The sequence below is a fragment of the Myxine glutinosa genome, chromosome 9 (genome assembly GCF_964187855.1).
Source record: "Myxine glutinosa chromosome 9, kmMyxGlut1.1, whole genome shotgun sequence".
Taxonomy (NCBI): domain Eukaryota; kingdom Metazoa; phylum Chordata; class Myxini; order Myxiniformes; family Myxinidae; genus Myxine; species Myxine glutinosa.
In genome coordinates this window covers 23,290,439-23,304,609 of record NC_136269.1, presented here as the reverse complement: position 1 = coordinate 23,304,609, position 14,171 = coordinate 23,290,439, and the positions used below count along the sequence as shown (strand labels likewise).

The 14,171-nt window shown below is 46.5% G+C and overlaps 1 protein-coding gene across 1 annotated transcript in view; it reads right to left on the bottom strand.

The window, feature by feature from the left end:
- Positions 1 to 14,171, bottom strand: part of LOC137435558 (delta(14)-sterol reductase TM7SF2-like) — a 66,612-nt gene that overhangs the window by 25,286 nt on the left and 27,155 nt on the right. The window contains exons 3-4 of the mRNA XM_068129466.2: positions 6,341 to 6,503; positions 5,918 to 6,166 (exon numbers count right to left, since the gene is read on the bottom strand). Coding sequence (XP_067985567.2) covers positions 5,918 to 6,166; positions 6,341 to 6,503 — 412 coding nt within the window. The remainder of the gene's footprint in view (positions 1 to 5,917; positions 6,167 to 6,340; positions 6,504 to 14,171) is intronic.

The window sequence follows — 14,171 nt, the reverse complement described above, 5'->3', positions numbered from 1 at the left end:
CGAGGCTTCCGTCAGCGTCAGGAGTGAGCCGGAAATAGGGGAATTAGATGTAGAGGTGAGCCTTGTAACCTCCCCCGTCCCGAGCACCAACTTATCCCCCTCCCCTACCGGGGAGCCGGGAACAAGTGGGACGGCCCCCAGAGACGACCAGGCCTTAATGAAAATTTTAAAGGAATTAATGGATGATCAGAGTAAAAAAATTGATGGGTTGGAAAATAAAATGGATGCTCAGAGTAATAAAATTGATGGGCTGGAAAACAGAATGAGTAAGGAGATGGGAGAAATGAAAAACAAAATGGAGTCCCAGGGGAATGAATGTAGGGAAGGAATGAAGGAAATGAGCGACCAAATTAATGAATTAAAAGGGGAAATGAATGCTCAGAACGAGCAATTGGAGAACAAAATTAATGCCCAAACCAAGAACATGGAGGGGCAAATGGATAGATTAAAGGAGGGATTGAAAGAACAGATCGAAGGGATGGACAGCAAAATTGAGGGATTGGAGGGAAAAGTGAATGAACGAATGAAGGAAAGGCATGAAAAATTGGGGAAATGGCACAACAGCTGGGCAAACGAATTGATGGCATAGAAGGGAGTGTGCAAAACCAAATTACAGGCAGACTGGAGGAATTGGAGGGTAAAGTAGAAACTAGAAGGGGGGAGATGGAAAAAGCCATAGGGGTGGTAAGTGAATCGATACGGACAGAATTAATGTCAAAAATAGAGGAGGGCGTGACCCTGGCTGTCTGAAAGGGGGAAGCGTTGGAGGGTCGAATTGATAAAGCAAATGGGGACCTGGAAGGCTATCGGGGCCGGGTGGATGCCAGAATGCGACAGCAGAGTGAGGAATGGGGACTGCTCAAACAACAGGGGGGCAAATTGGCCGAGGAGGTAAAAGGGTTGGAAACCCACATAAAAGAGCAGGAGCAGGGGTTAATTGAGAAAGGCCTGTGGGGGCCGCAAATGGATAATGAAAGGGTGAGTGATTTGGTGCAGGTGCGACTGGAGACCTGGAACAATACCATCAAGGAGGAGGTTGTGCGAGTCCAAGAGAGCTTGAGGGAAGAGGTGAGTAGGTCGGTTAAACATCTTCAGGATCAGATTAAGGTGGCCCAGGAGACCCTCACACGAGCCACATTTGGACACCAGAGGCTCCGAAATTAGACAACCAGTTGGGGGAGTGTGTTGACTCCGGGCTGGATTCGGACATTGGAGAATCAGGGGATAGAGCCTCCGAAGATTTGGTCCCCGTAGGGAATTTGGATCAACTGCAGGGAGGGGCAGAACAACCGGTGGTAGAAGTTGTTCCCTGCAGCTGCGGTTTGGGATGGGAAATCAAAATTTCTAAAAGAAAATGTAAAATTAAATTAAAATGGGAAATTGATTTGGAGCAGTCATGGTTGGGATTGGTCCCCGGGCTGCGGGATTTGGACATGGAGAGGTCATGGGGGATGGCCTCGGGGAAAAGTTGCCCCTTTGTAAATTTGGGGATGCCAGCCAGCTGGGGGGCTGTGCTGGCAAGATTTGGACGTGGGGTCCAGCCTTGGGTGTCGAGGTACGACCTGGGCCCCACGGGGGGTCTGGTGGAGTGTGGCGTCCCTTGTCCGTCGGGGCGCTGGCCGAGCTGGTGGCTTGGGCCGGCAGGGTCACCGGACCCTGGTGGGGGTTAAGACCTTCAGGGGGTCTGAGGTGGTCTCTCAAGCCTGGGATGGCATTTATTGAGGACCACTAGGGGGAGGTGTTGTTGGTCACGCTTTGGTGGTGGCACCGCGGATGGCCAGCTTGGGCCTGATGTAGTGACCACCCGGGCATGCGACCTGGCACCCTCTCCCTGAGACTTTGGGACAACCAGCATGTGGTGACCTGGCATGGTGGTTGGTCTATGGACACGGGCCGACCCGAATGGACAGGAATGAGACAGCCTGCCGGACAACCATTGGGGCATCTGTGGAACGTGATGGTGTGAGAGTGGCCTTCCACAGATGCTCCGTTATGATTTATGGACTCTCAGTTTGGGAAGAGAGCCATGGTATGGGGTTGGTGAATTTGAGACGTGTAACGAGCCGAGCACATGGGCCATGCTCGGCTGGCATGTGTATGGCAAAGCATCTTTCTTTGGTGAGGTTAGTAAAATGTGACGAATGTTTGACATGGGTAATCTGTGGCTTAGATGCAAATTTAAGGTTGAATTTTGTGAAGAGAAATGGTGGACACTGTACAGTGACGCCATTATTGATCCAGGCGTGTAGACCAAAGTGTTGGAGGCTGTGATAAAATTGACAGGGTAGCAAGACACAGCTTTCAACTGGTTGCGGGGACAACTGTGCTGATATTTGGGACGCGGGGTCATGGGGATGTAGTTGTGTGGTCTGGGGGTCAACGTGGTGCTATGGGTGTCCGAGGAGTGTGGACCATGTCTTCTGGGTGGGTCTCCTGGTGGAGCATGGCTGTTGACTGGAGCTTCGTGTGGTCAAGTGTGGGTGAGCACTGGGGGGGCTGCAGTTCTGTGGTCGGACTGGGGGATGATGGGGAGGTGCAGGGGACGTGGCTGTAGGGATGCCACGCACTGCGACCGTGCCCCCCAGGGCCGAGGTTGTGTGTGCGGTAGTGTGTTTTTGGCAGCAAGTGCTCACCACATTGGCCAGCTGGGGCTGGTGCAGCTGTGTTACTCGCAGAGGGGCCGAAGGATGGATGGTGGGTCGCACCCTTTTGGACGCTCATGGGCCGTGTTGGCGTTTTGACTGCTCACCTTGTCCCGATGACCCTTGCACGGTAGAGGTGCAGAGCTGTCGTGGCCACAGGTAGTTGTGTAGTGATGATCACCGTTGGATGCGGATCCACATACCTGCCAGTGTAGTGGGGACAAAAAGAGAAATTTGGAGAGATTTGGTTGGCCCAATGTGAAATTATGGGATTGTGAAGGGTGGATTGCACTTTAGGCTTGACCAACCGGAAGTTACCTGTGCATCAAGGTAGAGGTAAGGCCTTGATGGTTACTGTCCCAGGCTTCAGGTCTTGCTTGTGAAATTTTGGGGACATGTAATTTGGAGTTGGGAGGCGGGTGAGAGTGATGACATGGCCGGTGAGGGGATGGAATGGGGGCCACACAGTGTCTTGTGGGTGGCGTATGTTTTTGTGTTGTGGTTATGTGTTTTGATGTGGTCGTAAGGTTGGAGAAATACGAGCGAGTGATGATTATTGAGTTTTGAAATGTGTTTTGGAAATGTATAATGATTTGAACTGTGAATGGGATTTCACATGTAGCAGGCCATGGCAAACCGTTGTGACACCTTTTACACCGTCAATGGAATTGTGCTGAATTGTGCCGAGTTGTGTTGAGAATTGAATGGCAGCGGGGGAGGAAGTGTGTTTTGGGGTCTTGTGGGTGGGGAAGGTGTGTGTGTCTGCAGGTACAGAGCAAGCTCTGAGGAGCGATGCCTGCGGCCCCCCTCTGCGGCAATTACCCCTGGCAGCCGGTGGTAACTGGAAATTGGAGCTCGTCGGTGGAGGGTCTGGTTGGGCACCGCGGGGTGAGGAAGTCCCCCGGTGACCCGTGTTGCTGCGCGGAAGCAGGAGGCAAGCGAGCCTGGTGTGTGTGGAGACCCTCACCGGCGAGGTAACGGCGGAAAGGGGCTGTTGGGCTGCCATGGGCCAAGAGGTAAAGGGGGGGGGGGGCAAGTAACTTGTAAGTCGGTTGACTTGTTTTTGGGACTGCGGGCACCACAGCCTGAAGCGCCCCCACCATCTTTTTGTGCGGTACCTCCCCGCTGCCGAGTTGACGAATGCACACACATGTATATGACATCAGTGCCATGGTCCTGCAGGGGGGTTTATTGAGAAGAGCTTTGTTGATTTTTTGAAATGCCTTGATGACTTATGGAATGAGAATGAGTGGTTAAGGGGTTTGTGTTGAATGAATGTGGGCGAAATCCACCGAGCCATGTCACTCACCTGTAACATCTGGACAGGGCCCGTGGAAATTTAGGGGGGTGCATTGGGGATGGCCCCGCAGGTAAGGTTGTGTCTTGTGGCATCCACCGGGGGACGCGGTCTGCAGACCGGGGTATGTACAAAGGTTAGAGTTTTGAGTTTTGGAAGATGGTTAAGTTCGGTGGTTAAGTTAGCGTTGTGTGTTGTTTGTTTCCTCCACCACAGGAGCGATGGAATGAAGATCAATGTACATATTTGATTGCATGATGGTTAAGGGGTTTAGTTGTTAAGGAAGTGTAGGTAGGTAGTCCGACTCACTTCCCACAGCCCTTCCTAATTTATTTCATAGGTTAATTAAGTGTGTGACAGTAAGTGTTAAGGCTGGAATGGTAGCGCCTGCGGTGAACCTTGCAGGAGCTACGGTTCCGGGGGGGTGGGGGGGGGGGGGGGCTGTGTTATGTCTGGGGGTAGAGCAAAATATAGAGCTAGGTAGATCTGTATAGGTAGGTATTCGACTGTCGCGATAGGGAATCTACCTGTAATAAGTTCTTCATGTTTAGGCGTTTGTCGGGGTAATATGTATAATTGTGGATCTACCAGGAGACTCGTGTGATAGTTAGATAGGGATTAAAAGATAACGCCCCTGTGAGTCTCACCTGGTCATCATACCCTTGTCCATTATGGCACTGCAAACCACATAAACACTTAGGTCCCTAGCGCAACATTAAATAATTCCTCCCCTTTGACATGACTTTGGAAGAGAATAGACGGGAAATCGGGCTGGAACAACGCCACAATCGGCCGCCACCATTTACACCTCCGCAAGGCCTACCAACCTCGGATAGCACGTGCTACGAAGAAGAAGCAGGAGTAGAGAGAGCGGCAGTGACGCTGTGGGCGTGCCCCTGGGCGAGTCGGGGGAGGCTCTGATAGGCTGAGGGGTGCGCCAATGTGACGTCATCGGCCGGAGATATTAGCGAGGGCAGGACGTCATTTTCAGAGTCCCGGTGTGACTTGAGTGCAGAGAGAGAGCCCGAGTTGCGTTGGCAGTGCGCAGTTTGGCAGTGAGCAATTGAGAAGCGAGTTGGAAGGACGAGACGTGCAGTCACACCTGCGTTCTCCCCGTTCCTGTCTTTTCGTGCTTCGTGTGGGGATCGATCTTGGGTGAAGCCGCTGGCCTGCGTTGGGTGCCCTGGAGCTTGGTGCACCGACCTCGTGGGCGGCGAGAGAATCGGAGCTTGGAGCGAGGGACCTCGTGGTGTGCGATCGGGCCGAAAGGAGCGGTGTTGGACGGCAGCCACAAAGACGACGAAAGACCAGATAAGCCCGCATCCGCGTACATTTTGAACGACGTGACGTGTTCTTTTCGTAATTCATCTCCCTCGTTTTGTGTTTGATATCAGTCGTGTGGCGACGTCCCGATTTAGGATATTAGATTTACCGGCGCGTGCTTTTTCCTGTCTTGCTTTTATTTAATAAATCCTTGTATTATTTTCTGTATATATCTGAACGCAGTTTCCTGGGTGTTTGATTTTAATAGGTAAGGCTGTAGAGCTTTCGCTGTGTCCCGCCATTCTGCGCGTTTAAGCACTTTGATTTGGAATCCGCTATTGAGGTTTCGCCTCGGGAGAGTAAAGCCTCGTAATCGGCATCCGCAACTTTGATGTTAATCAGAGTTGCGTGACAATATGTTTGGCCTGAATAAAATTGGAATCAAAATGCCAGAGTGTGGAGTGTCAGCCACCGTACTGCCGTAATGACATCAGACGTAATGACATCACCCTGTCATGTGACCAGATCCTCAGCTCTGATTGGTATACGTTTGAGGGAACATACATACATTCATACATACAGATGGACAAACACTGTTCTAGACGGCTTTCCCTTATGGGCTACGCCGTAAAAATGATCTCGCTCCTCTCAGAGCATGAATAAGGATAACTTTTTATACCGCCAGGTAAATCGATTCCTTTCCCTTTTCCCTCACCGTAGATGATTCTTCTGCCCTCTGTATTCCTTTATCGTGTCCTCCTTGCGTGTCCCCCTGGAATATGGCGATTTGATTTGTGCTCGGAGAGTACGTTTTGTTTAACTTGCTGGCAGGTCGACCTGGAGAATGGACTTTCCTTCGATGACTCACATGTCTAACTGGGGAGCTGGTACTTGAACGCCCCGGGGACTGTGATCTCGATCGTGATCTTGACGAATGGCTTCTGAGACCAAACCTGCGAACAGACTGCAACCCCAAAGATACATCTAAAAATAATATTGGACACTTATCAGAAAATTGTCATGTCATTAAAAACGGTAGGTGATAGAAAATTGTTTTCTAAAAGTTTTCTCAAGATGACAAAACACAATATAATAATTTGTTCTGGAACAAAAAAGATCACACTGACCAGTGACTTACCAGGATGTCAATGTCTTGCAAGTCATATTCAGTGCCATCACCATAAACAACACTGTACTGTTGTGTCTCTTCATTGTAGGCCAGTATATGACCCTGGAACCAGACATCACTTCCTGGCCACCGGCACATTACCTCACTCCCGACTGCGTATGGCATTGTGATGCTTCAAGACACAGTCATTGCTCATTAGTAAATGTACAACCAATACTAGGACTCTCGATTGTTATATTTGCAAAAGCAAAGATTATCTTTTTCCCTCATGCTAGTGATGTTTTTAATCTTACTAACAGTTGCATGACTTTAAAATATCCTTCTATGAAGGTTGTAATCAATATTGATTAAATGTGAGGTTGGTGTCCTCGAAAGCCTTCAGAAGTGGTCACGTTTCTACAGGCGTAAATTACTTTTTGATTCCTTCCACCCGGAGCAACACCCCTGCCCTTAATAGGGCAAGTAGAAATCTGCACCCCTCCCTCCACCACCCACCCCAACCCCTAACTTTCCCCTTTCTTACAAAATTAGCACATCCACCAAGTTTTGTCATAACATCTCTTCTTCTTACTACTATCTCTTCCCATACTTTTCTTCCTACTGCTCCGACACATCCCTACCATTCCTTCTCTCACACATTCACAATTACTTTCTCATGTGCAAGGTTGGAGGTTGCCAAATCTATTTCCACCACCCCCTCCCCGTACCCCCCACAGTTTAGTTCAATTATATCGTAGCAATCAGGTCTCAAAAGTACGGCACCACCACCCCCCTCCCCCCACCCTCCCAACAATAAAAACAAATTAGCTGAAAAGTTATCACACACTCGCTATGACAAAATGTGTCTGAAGTGCAGGTTTCAGCCTGCTCCATAGATACATTACTTTACATTGCTCCAAAAAATACACAGTCTTACACACAGCATGATAACTGCATTGCATGCAACTCTGCACTGAAACTGGCAACACCCCAAGAGTGGAGCATATGCATATTATATATATATATATATATATATATATATATATACACACAACCATGGAAACGGCCATAAAACAATGATGAACAATGACAATCAAGAGTAGCACTACGTTTTTTTTATATGCATATTATACTGTTGTGTCGGAGTCGCCCACAAAGTCGTCGGAGGCATTATGTTTCAATACACATTTAATCTATATCATAAAAGGAGCCGTGTCTGTCTGTTTGTTGTGTTATAACTTGAGAACGCATTAACGGATTTCAATAAATCCAACTACGGTGGATTCGGGTAGCGCCCGGGAGTGTTTCCCTCCCCCCACCCACAAAATGATTTTTTTATTTTTACGGGTGCATGGGCACACGTGTGAAAACTGCAAATTCCAACACGTGACGTTGGTTATCCCTGCACGGTGAGCAGGATCTCCCAGGAATCCTTCCTCCCCCCCCCCCCCCCCCCCAATAGATTAGCCATCGCAGAAAAGATTGGTATTTCCATCAGCGAAGCGAGGGGTCTTATATTCTCGTATACATTTAAAACAAACAATATATTAAACAATGTATTAAAGGCAAACAAGAACAAACTAGATGGTATTCTGAGAATATTTACACTGCACAGTCAACTTGGTACGAGCCAACTCTTCTGTTTTTGAAGGTTGTTTTTTTTATTTGATCCAATATGGCAGCCAGACCACGTGAGTAATGACATCATACATTTATATTCTCTAATATAATTGTTGCATAGATCACGCTCAATAAATTTCAAACTCATCAGACAAAGCGTTGTCCCTGTCGAATTACAATGTCATAATAATGGCACCAATGACGTCATCGTTAACAACACCTATTCCCCATATGGAGTTCTTTACAATGAGCCATGTTTCAATTTTTTCCCATAGAGCGGTTTTGGAGATATAGAGGTGCAACATTTTTTGTTTTTTCCAAGATGGCGCCTGTACCACATACCCTATGACGTCATGATTATCATTAAAATATTCTAAAGGAGGAGGCGCTCCTATGGTGAAATTTGTGTCCATCAGACCAACAGTTGCTGAGAAAAAAAATAATTCATGATCGGATAGGTGTTGTATTTGTCGAATTATGATGTCATAACGAAGGCACCGATCATCATTAACATATGTTATTCCCCATGGGGAGTAGTTGACAATGAGCCAGGTCTCAATCTTTTTCCATGGAGTGGTTTCAGAGATATGGAAGGTGCGAAGTTTTTCCAAGATGGCGCCCATACCACGTGACCCATGACATCATAATTATTAAAAAATTATACAGGTGGAGTTGCACCTACAGTGAAAATTTCCTGTCAATCGGACAAACGGTTGCAGAGAAAATCAAATTTATTCTGTGTGGACAAACAGACAGACAAACAAACGGACTCAAATGCAATACCGTCTCCTCAAGCGAGGGTAAAATAAAAAATGGGGATGTAAGAAGTTGAAGTTCTAAATCAGTTTAGAAGGGCAATAGTTATTTCTTACCATCTGTTTTGATAAGCGTGACGTATGATTTGTGCAACAGATATTCATTGTGTATGTACAGTGGGATGTTTGTTTTCCCTACCCTACTGTTTTGTCCACCCCTGTTCAAACCTCTGGCTGTACGGTTTTTCATGTTCTTTTCCTCTGTTTACATGTCGATACAAAGCCCTCACGAGAGCTTTGCATGTCAAGCCATGAGAATGTGCAGGTGTGGCGAATCTACATTTAAATAGCTGACCATTAACCTCATCAAAGCGGCTGATGTACGGGGAGAATCTGCATTGGGGAAGTCTGCGAGTGGCCTCGCCGCGAGAGTTCACGTGGCCGGCATGGGGCTTATCAATTTATCTAGAGGGCGGTTCCGTTAACGGCTGCTTGGAAAGAGAGGGATTTGGAGGTCAGTTGGTGACGTAGCTGACAGGAGAGGCAGTTGACCATTTCAGCTGCACTGGAAGAGAGGTAAAGGCCCAGAGAGAGACAATCGTTTGGAGAAATGGCAAGAGTACGGAGAGCTCAAGGGTCTCTGGATGTGCGGGGCTGAGAGTATCGGAGCTGTGTACATTTAATCCCCAGAGTAAAGACAGCTTTAAGGAAGCCACAATTATTGAGCTTGGGAATTTTTACGGCAGTTTCCACCAGAGAACTGCCGATAACTCTGTGTCTGGACTCCTGCACAGCTTGTCGCGGGGTTTGAAATCAACCTCTTGGTGTTGTTTGTTATTTGTATTTCCTGTACTGTGTTCTTGTCGAGTGAATGAACGGGGGCGCTAAGATAAGAACTATTAAGAAATCTGCGTCGCTTAGGATCATGTTGTGGGTAATTTGGGGGAATATTGTTTGTTGTTGCATGTTGCTTATTAATGATTTGCTGTGGTTTTTATTTTAACAACCCATTAAATGTTACTCCTGCCTGGCCTCCATTATTGCTGTACGAGTGGTTGGGTTTTTATGGTCAGTGCCCTTAAGGTGCATAATTGGGTAAAAGTGAACAGCACTCAGTAAAGTAACGTGTCGTATGTCATAACCAGCTGCTCGGTTGGTTATACATCTGACTGGTGCACTGTGTGAGCACGTAAACCTCAGTCACCTCCGTGCTCTTTGGCGAGGTATCGGGACTTAGGCCTGTAATGCTCGTCCGGGGGTGTCAAACCCGGCTTGTGGCTGTGGCCGACGGCCCACATGATTCGGTCATTCCTCGACCAGTCGCGTGGCTATAACAATATATTAAAGTAAACAGATTTCTCCATCCATCCGTCCGTTTGTCGTGCTCTTTTTGCTGGGACGTCATTATGACAATACATCCAGCGCTAGGCCAGACCTCTATGGACGTGCACATCATCCTGGCGTCCAGCACTCAACCCATCCTGTTGCTTTGCTGATGGCAGCTGAACAACATAACCCATGTACTACTGTGTTCAAAAAGTATCCGACCTTTATTTTTCGTGCGTAAAAAAAAAGAAGCTAGGGAGGCGTTGATTGGTGCACGTATGTAGGCGATCCTAATGCGCACGCGTGAATTTTTTCCCACCTGCAGAAGCTGTCATTCGACAGCAGACCGCCGATGAGTGAGGACATGTAAGTGAGCGCCGTCGGATTTTCGTTTTTGACAAAATGACGGAAAAACTTGAACAACGCTACTGCATCAAATTTTGTGTTTTTTGGCCTCGGGGATGTTGGATGCTTCCATTGTGATGACTGCAACTTGGTTTCTGGGTCGTACCCATAAACCCAGGACTCATCGCCAGTGATCACTGTGTTGAGGAAGCTGGGATCGCTGTTCACAGTCACCAGCATGTCCTGTGCGATCTCCAAACGGAGTTGCTTCTGCTCAATCGTTAGCAGCTTTGACACGAACTTCGCTGAGATTCTCCTGAAGCCCAAATCCTCCTTCATAATGGAATGAACGGTGTTGAATCTTGCGGATCGTTTCCACTTGGGAATCGCCAAGCTTTACACAAAATTTGATGCAGTAGCATTGTTCAAGTTTTTCCGTCATTTTGTCAAAAACGAAAATCCGACGGCGCTCGCTTACATGTCCTCACTCATCGGCGGTCTGCCGTCGAATGACAGCTTCTGCAGGTGGGAAAAAATTCACGCGTGCGCATTAGGATCGCCTACATACGTGCACCAATCAACGCCTCCCTAGCTTCTTTTTTTTACGCACGAAAAATAAAGGTCGGATACTTTTTGAACACACTACGTATCCGACTCTATCTTGACGTCCGTAGGCAACGGTCTAAATTCCAGTTGCTAGGCATCAGGATGACAGATGCAGTAAGATGGTGGTGTCATAAGGCGGCGCTTCGTCTGGGACGTCATGTTACGTCAAGCCACAGGCTAGACCTTTACAGTGTTAATTATGACTCAATGAGAATTGCATTTTGGAATTTGAAAAAGCAAACAACAATGTCTGATCTTTGGGAAAATTAAAGGAATTCATGTTGGTTTTTTGGTGAATAAGTGTGCGTATCTATCTATAATTCCAGTAATCTCTGTGTGTTTGTTTGTTTGTCTGTGACCGCTGTTTCTCGACAACCACGGGTCCGATATACTTTAAACTTGCCAGGTATATTGCTGGGGACCCGAGGATGTGCCTTTTCAAGGTTTCATATTAATCGGACAATTACTTACCGAGCTATGTCCAAAAAACGATTCAACCAATCAGAGAGCTATGTAAAGCGTTCGCCGTTCGCTTTGGCGTTGCGAATGGACCAAAACATTTCATGGCCCAAACCATTTCATGTAAATAGAGGGGGGGATATAATTTTAGATATAGATATAGTACGGGCATGCCCTAGTTACTACAATTGACGCTGGGTTGTTAGCACCAAACAAAACGTTTCTGGAAAAAAAAAATTGCAAATATTGACCGTCAATAAACAGTATTACTCTACTTTAACATATGTATACGTTATGGTGTTGAACTACCGCCAGTGAAGAGACGGGTTCAATGCTAGTACAATACAAATCAAACCAACACACTTCTCAAATTATTTATAGTCTGATTATCACAAAGAAAATGACGTCATTTAATTAATGACACACAAAAATAATCTACATTTTCCTATAGCACATGGTATCAAACCAAGTGAAGTGGAGGTAAAAGTTCTCTGCCTAGATTTTCTGATTGCAGATAAAACGAGAAGGGCAATCGGTAGAGCGCATACCTCCACCAGGCTGAACAGTTTATGTTTCGTATCCACTGATAGGCCGGATCAGTATTTGGACCTGAACCAAAAGCTAATCAGCTTGTTCTTGTCACCTAAACAACTCATCCACCAAGTTTTGTCATAAAGTCATCCACAACTTTTTGAAATACCATGTTATATACTGTATATCGTTTTTGGCCCTATCACTCAATGGTGAAGAATCGCTTTAAAATTCTTGGATTCAGATCCGGATCTTCACTAAAATCGAATCATTTCATCCTCATCACATATCCAACCTCTCCACCAAATTTTATCCGAATCCGTCCACAACTTTTTGAGATATCCTGTTCCTGTTTTGAGATTTAATTCACCATATCCCTTCAACCTCTCTCCTTCTTTCTCAGATCCGCTTTCACCTAACCTTAATTGCTTATACACCTCCCGGTTCCTTCGCTCTACTCTCCTGGGTTGTTAATCTCCTATTCTTTTGCATTTCAGGAATTTCCCAGACTGTTCTCAGTTTTGCTTTATAATGTTTAAACTCCCCCTGCCATGTTGTATTCATTTGTATATTATAACTCACTTTTTTTTTCTTCCTGTTCAAAAGGCTGCAATTAATTTGCTCATTAAATCTTTCCATCACAAAAAGAAATTCAATCCCGTACAGTTCTTCCTTTCTTCATTCTCTAAACACACCTTCATTCCACCCCTCCTCAAACGTTTTCAAACGGATCTCTGACTTGAATATCTCAAGAAACCCAGTCTAATAAATGTTCGATTTTCATTAATCATTCAATACTTTCAAAATTCCCAACTCACCCCTCCCCCTCAAATCTCCCCCTAAAATTTACCCCCTCAAATCGCCCCTTCACCCCTCCCCTCAAATCTACCCTCACTCCTCCCCCTCAAATCCCCTGGTTACTCCCTCCTCCGGTATGATAGACCTGAGCCTCGTCCTGGTGGTGGGGTTGCTATCTTTATCAAAAACTCTCTAGCTCACTCTCCTTGCACTGCCCCCTCTCCACCTCACCCCCAGGAGTACCTCTGGCTACGGCTTCCTCTCCGCTCCCACCTTTTGTTCATATGTGTTCTGTACCGTCCTCCAAACAGTGATGACTCCATTTACATGTCGCTGTCTGACAACATGGACCAACTTCAATCAACTCATCCCAACTCTCTCTTCCCCAAATGTGGCGACTTCAACTGTCATCATGCCAGCTGGCTGGGCGTGGGTACCTCTTGCACCAGCCATGGCACCTCAGCAAAGGACTTCTGCGACTCATTGGGACTGACACAATCTGTCAATTTCCCGACCCGGATGTCAGTCAACGGTACATCTTCTCTTCTAGACTTGGTTATGATTAACTTCCCTAAAAAATGTGTGCTGTTCTTCATCTGCTCCAATCGATTCATCAGATCATTTGTTTGTTAAAATGGACATCTATGGCCGTTCTCAGAGAGCCTCCTCAGCGTCAACGTGTCTGGCATTTCACTCAAGCAGCCATCAATCATCTGGACTGGTCTCCCATCTCTACTGCCTTTGACATCAATTCATCCTGGGAATTCTTCCAAAGAAAAGTCTCTCTTTCTCTTTTGGTTCACGAGTAATCAAACAGAGTGACCACTATATTCGTCATGGGTGTGTGTCTGTGTGTCTGTCTGTCCGCAGCATAACTACCCAATGATATCTTCCGATCTTGATGAAACTTGGGTGGGAGGTTGATATCATGATCTAGTTGTGTCCTGCCTAGAGTGGGCGTATTGCACCCATTGTCTTTTTAGGGGGTAATCGAGTTCAAGCTATATCTTCTCCGAGGGGTTTGGTGGAATCTGACAGGGGTTTCGGTATTTGGTTAGGCCTGTGGTTCTTAACCTGGGTTCGACCGAACCCCAGGGGTTCAGTGAGTCAGTCTCAGGGGTTCGGCGGAGGTCCTCTGAAACACATTGCAATTTTTTTTATTTTTTTTTAAAGTTTTGGATCAATTTTGTATCGATGTGTACTTACGCTTATTATTAATATTATTCTTATTTTGCTATGTATGTTACGAACGAATGGAAATGTTATTTGTAATTGTATTCCCATCCCATTCATGGTTTCTCTGGTCTGTGTTTAAGATAAGTTGTTTCACACTGACTGTAGTAAGTTGAATCAATGAGCAACTTGCTAATTATTCTGTTGATGGTGGTTACTTGCTTACTTACTTACTGGAGTTTGGACTT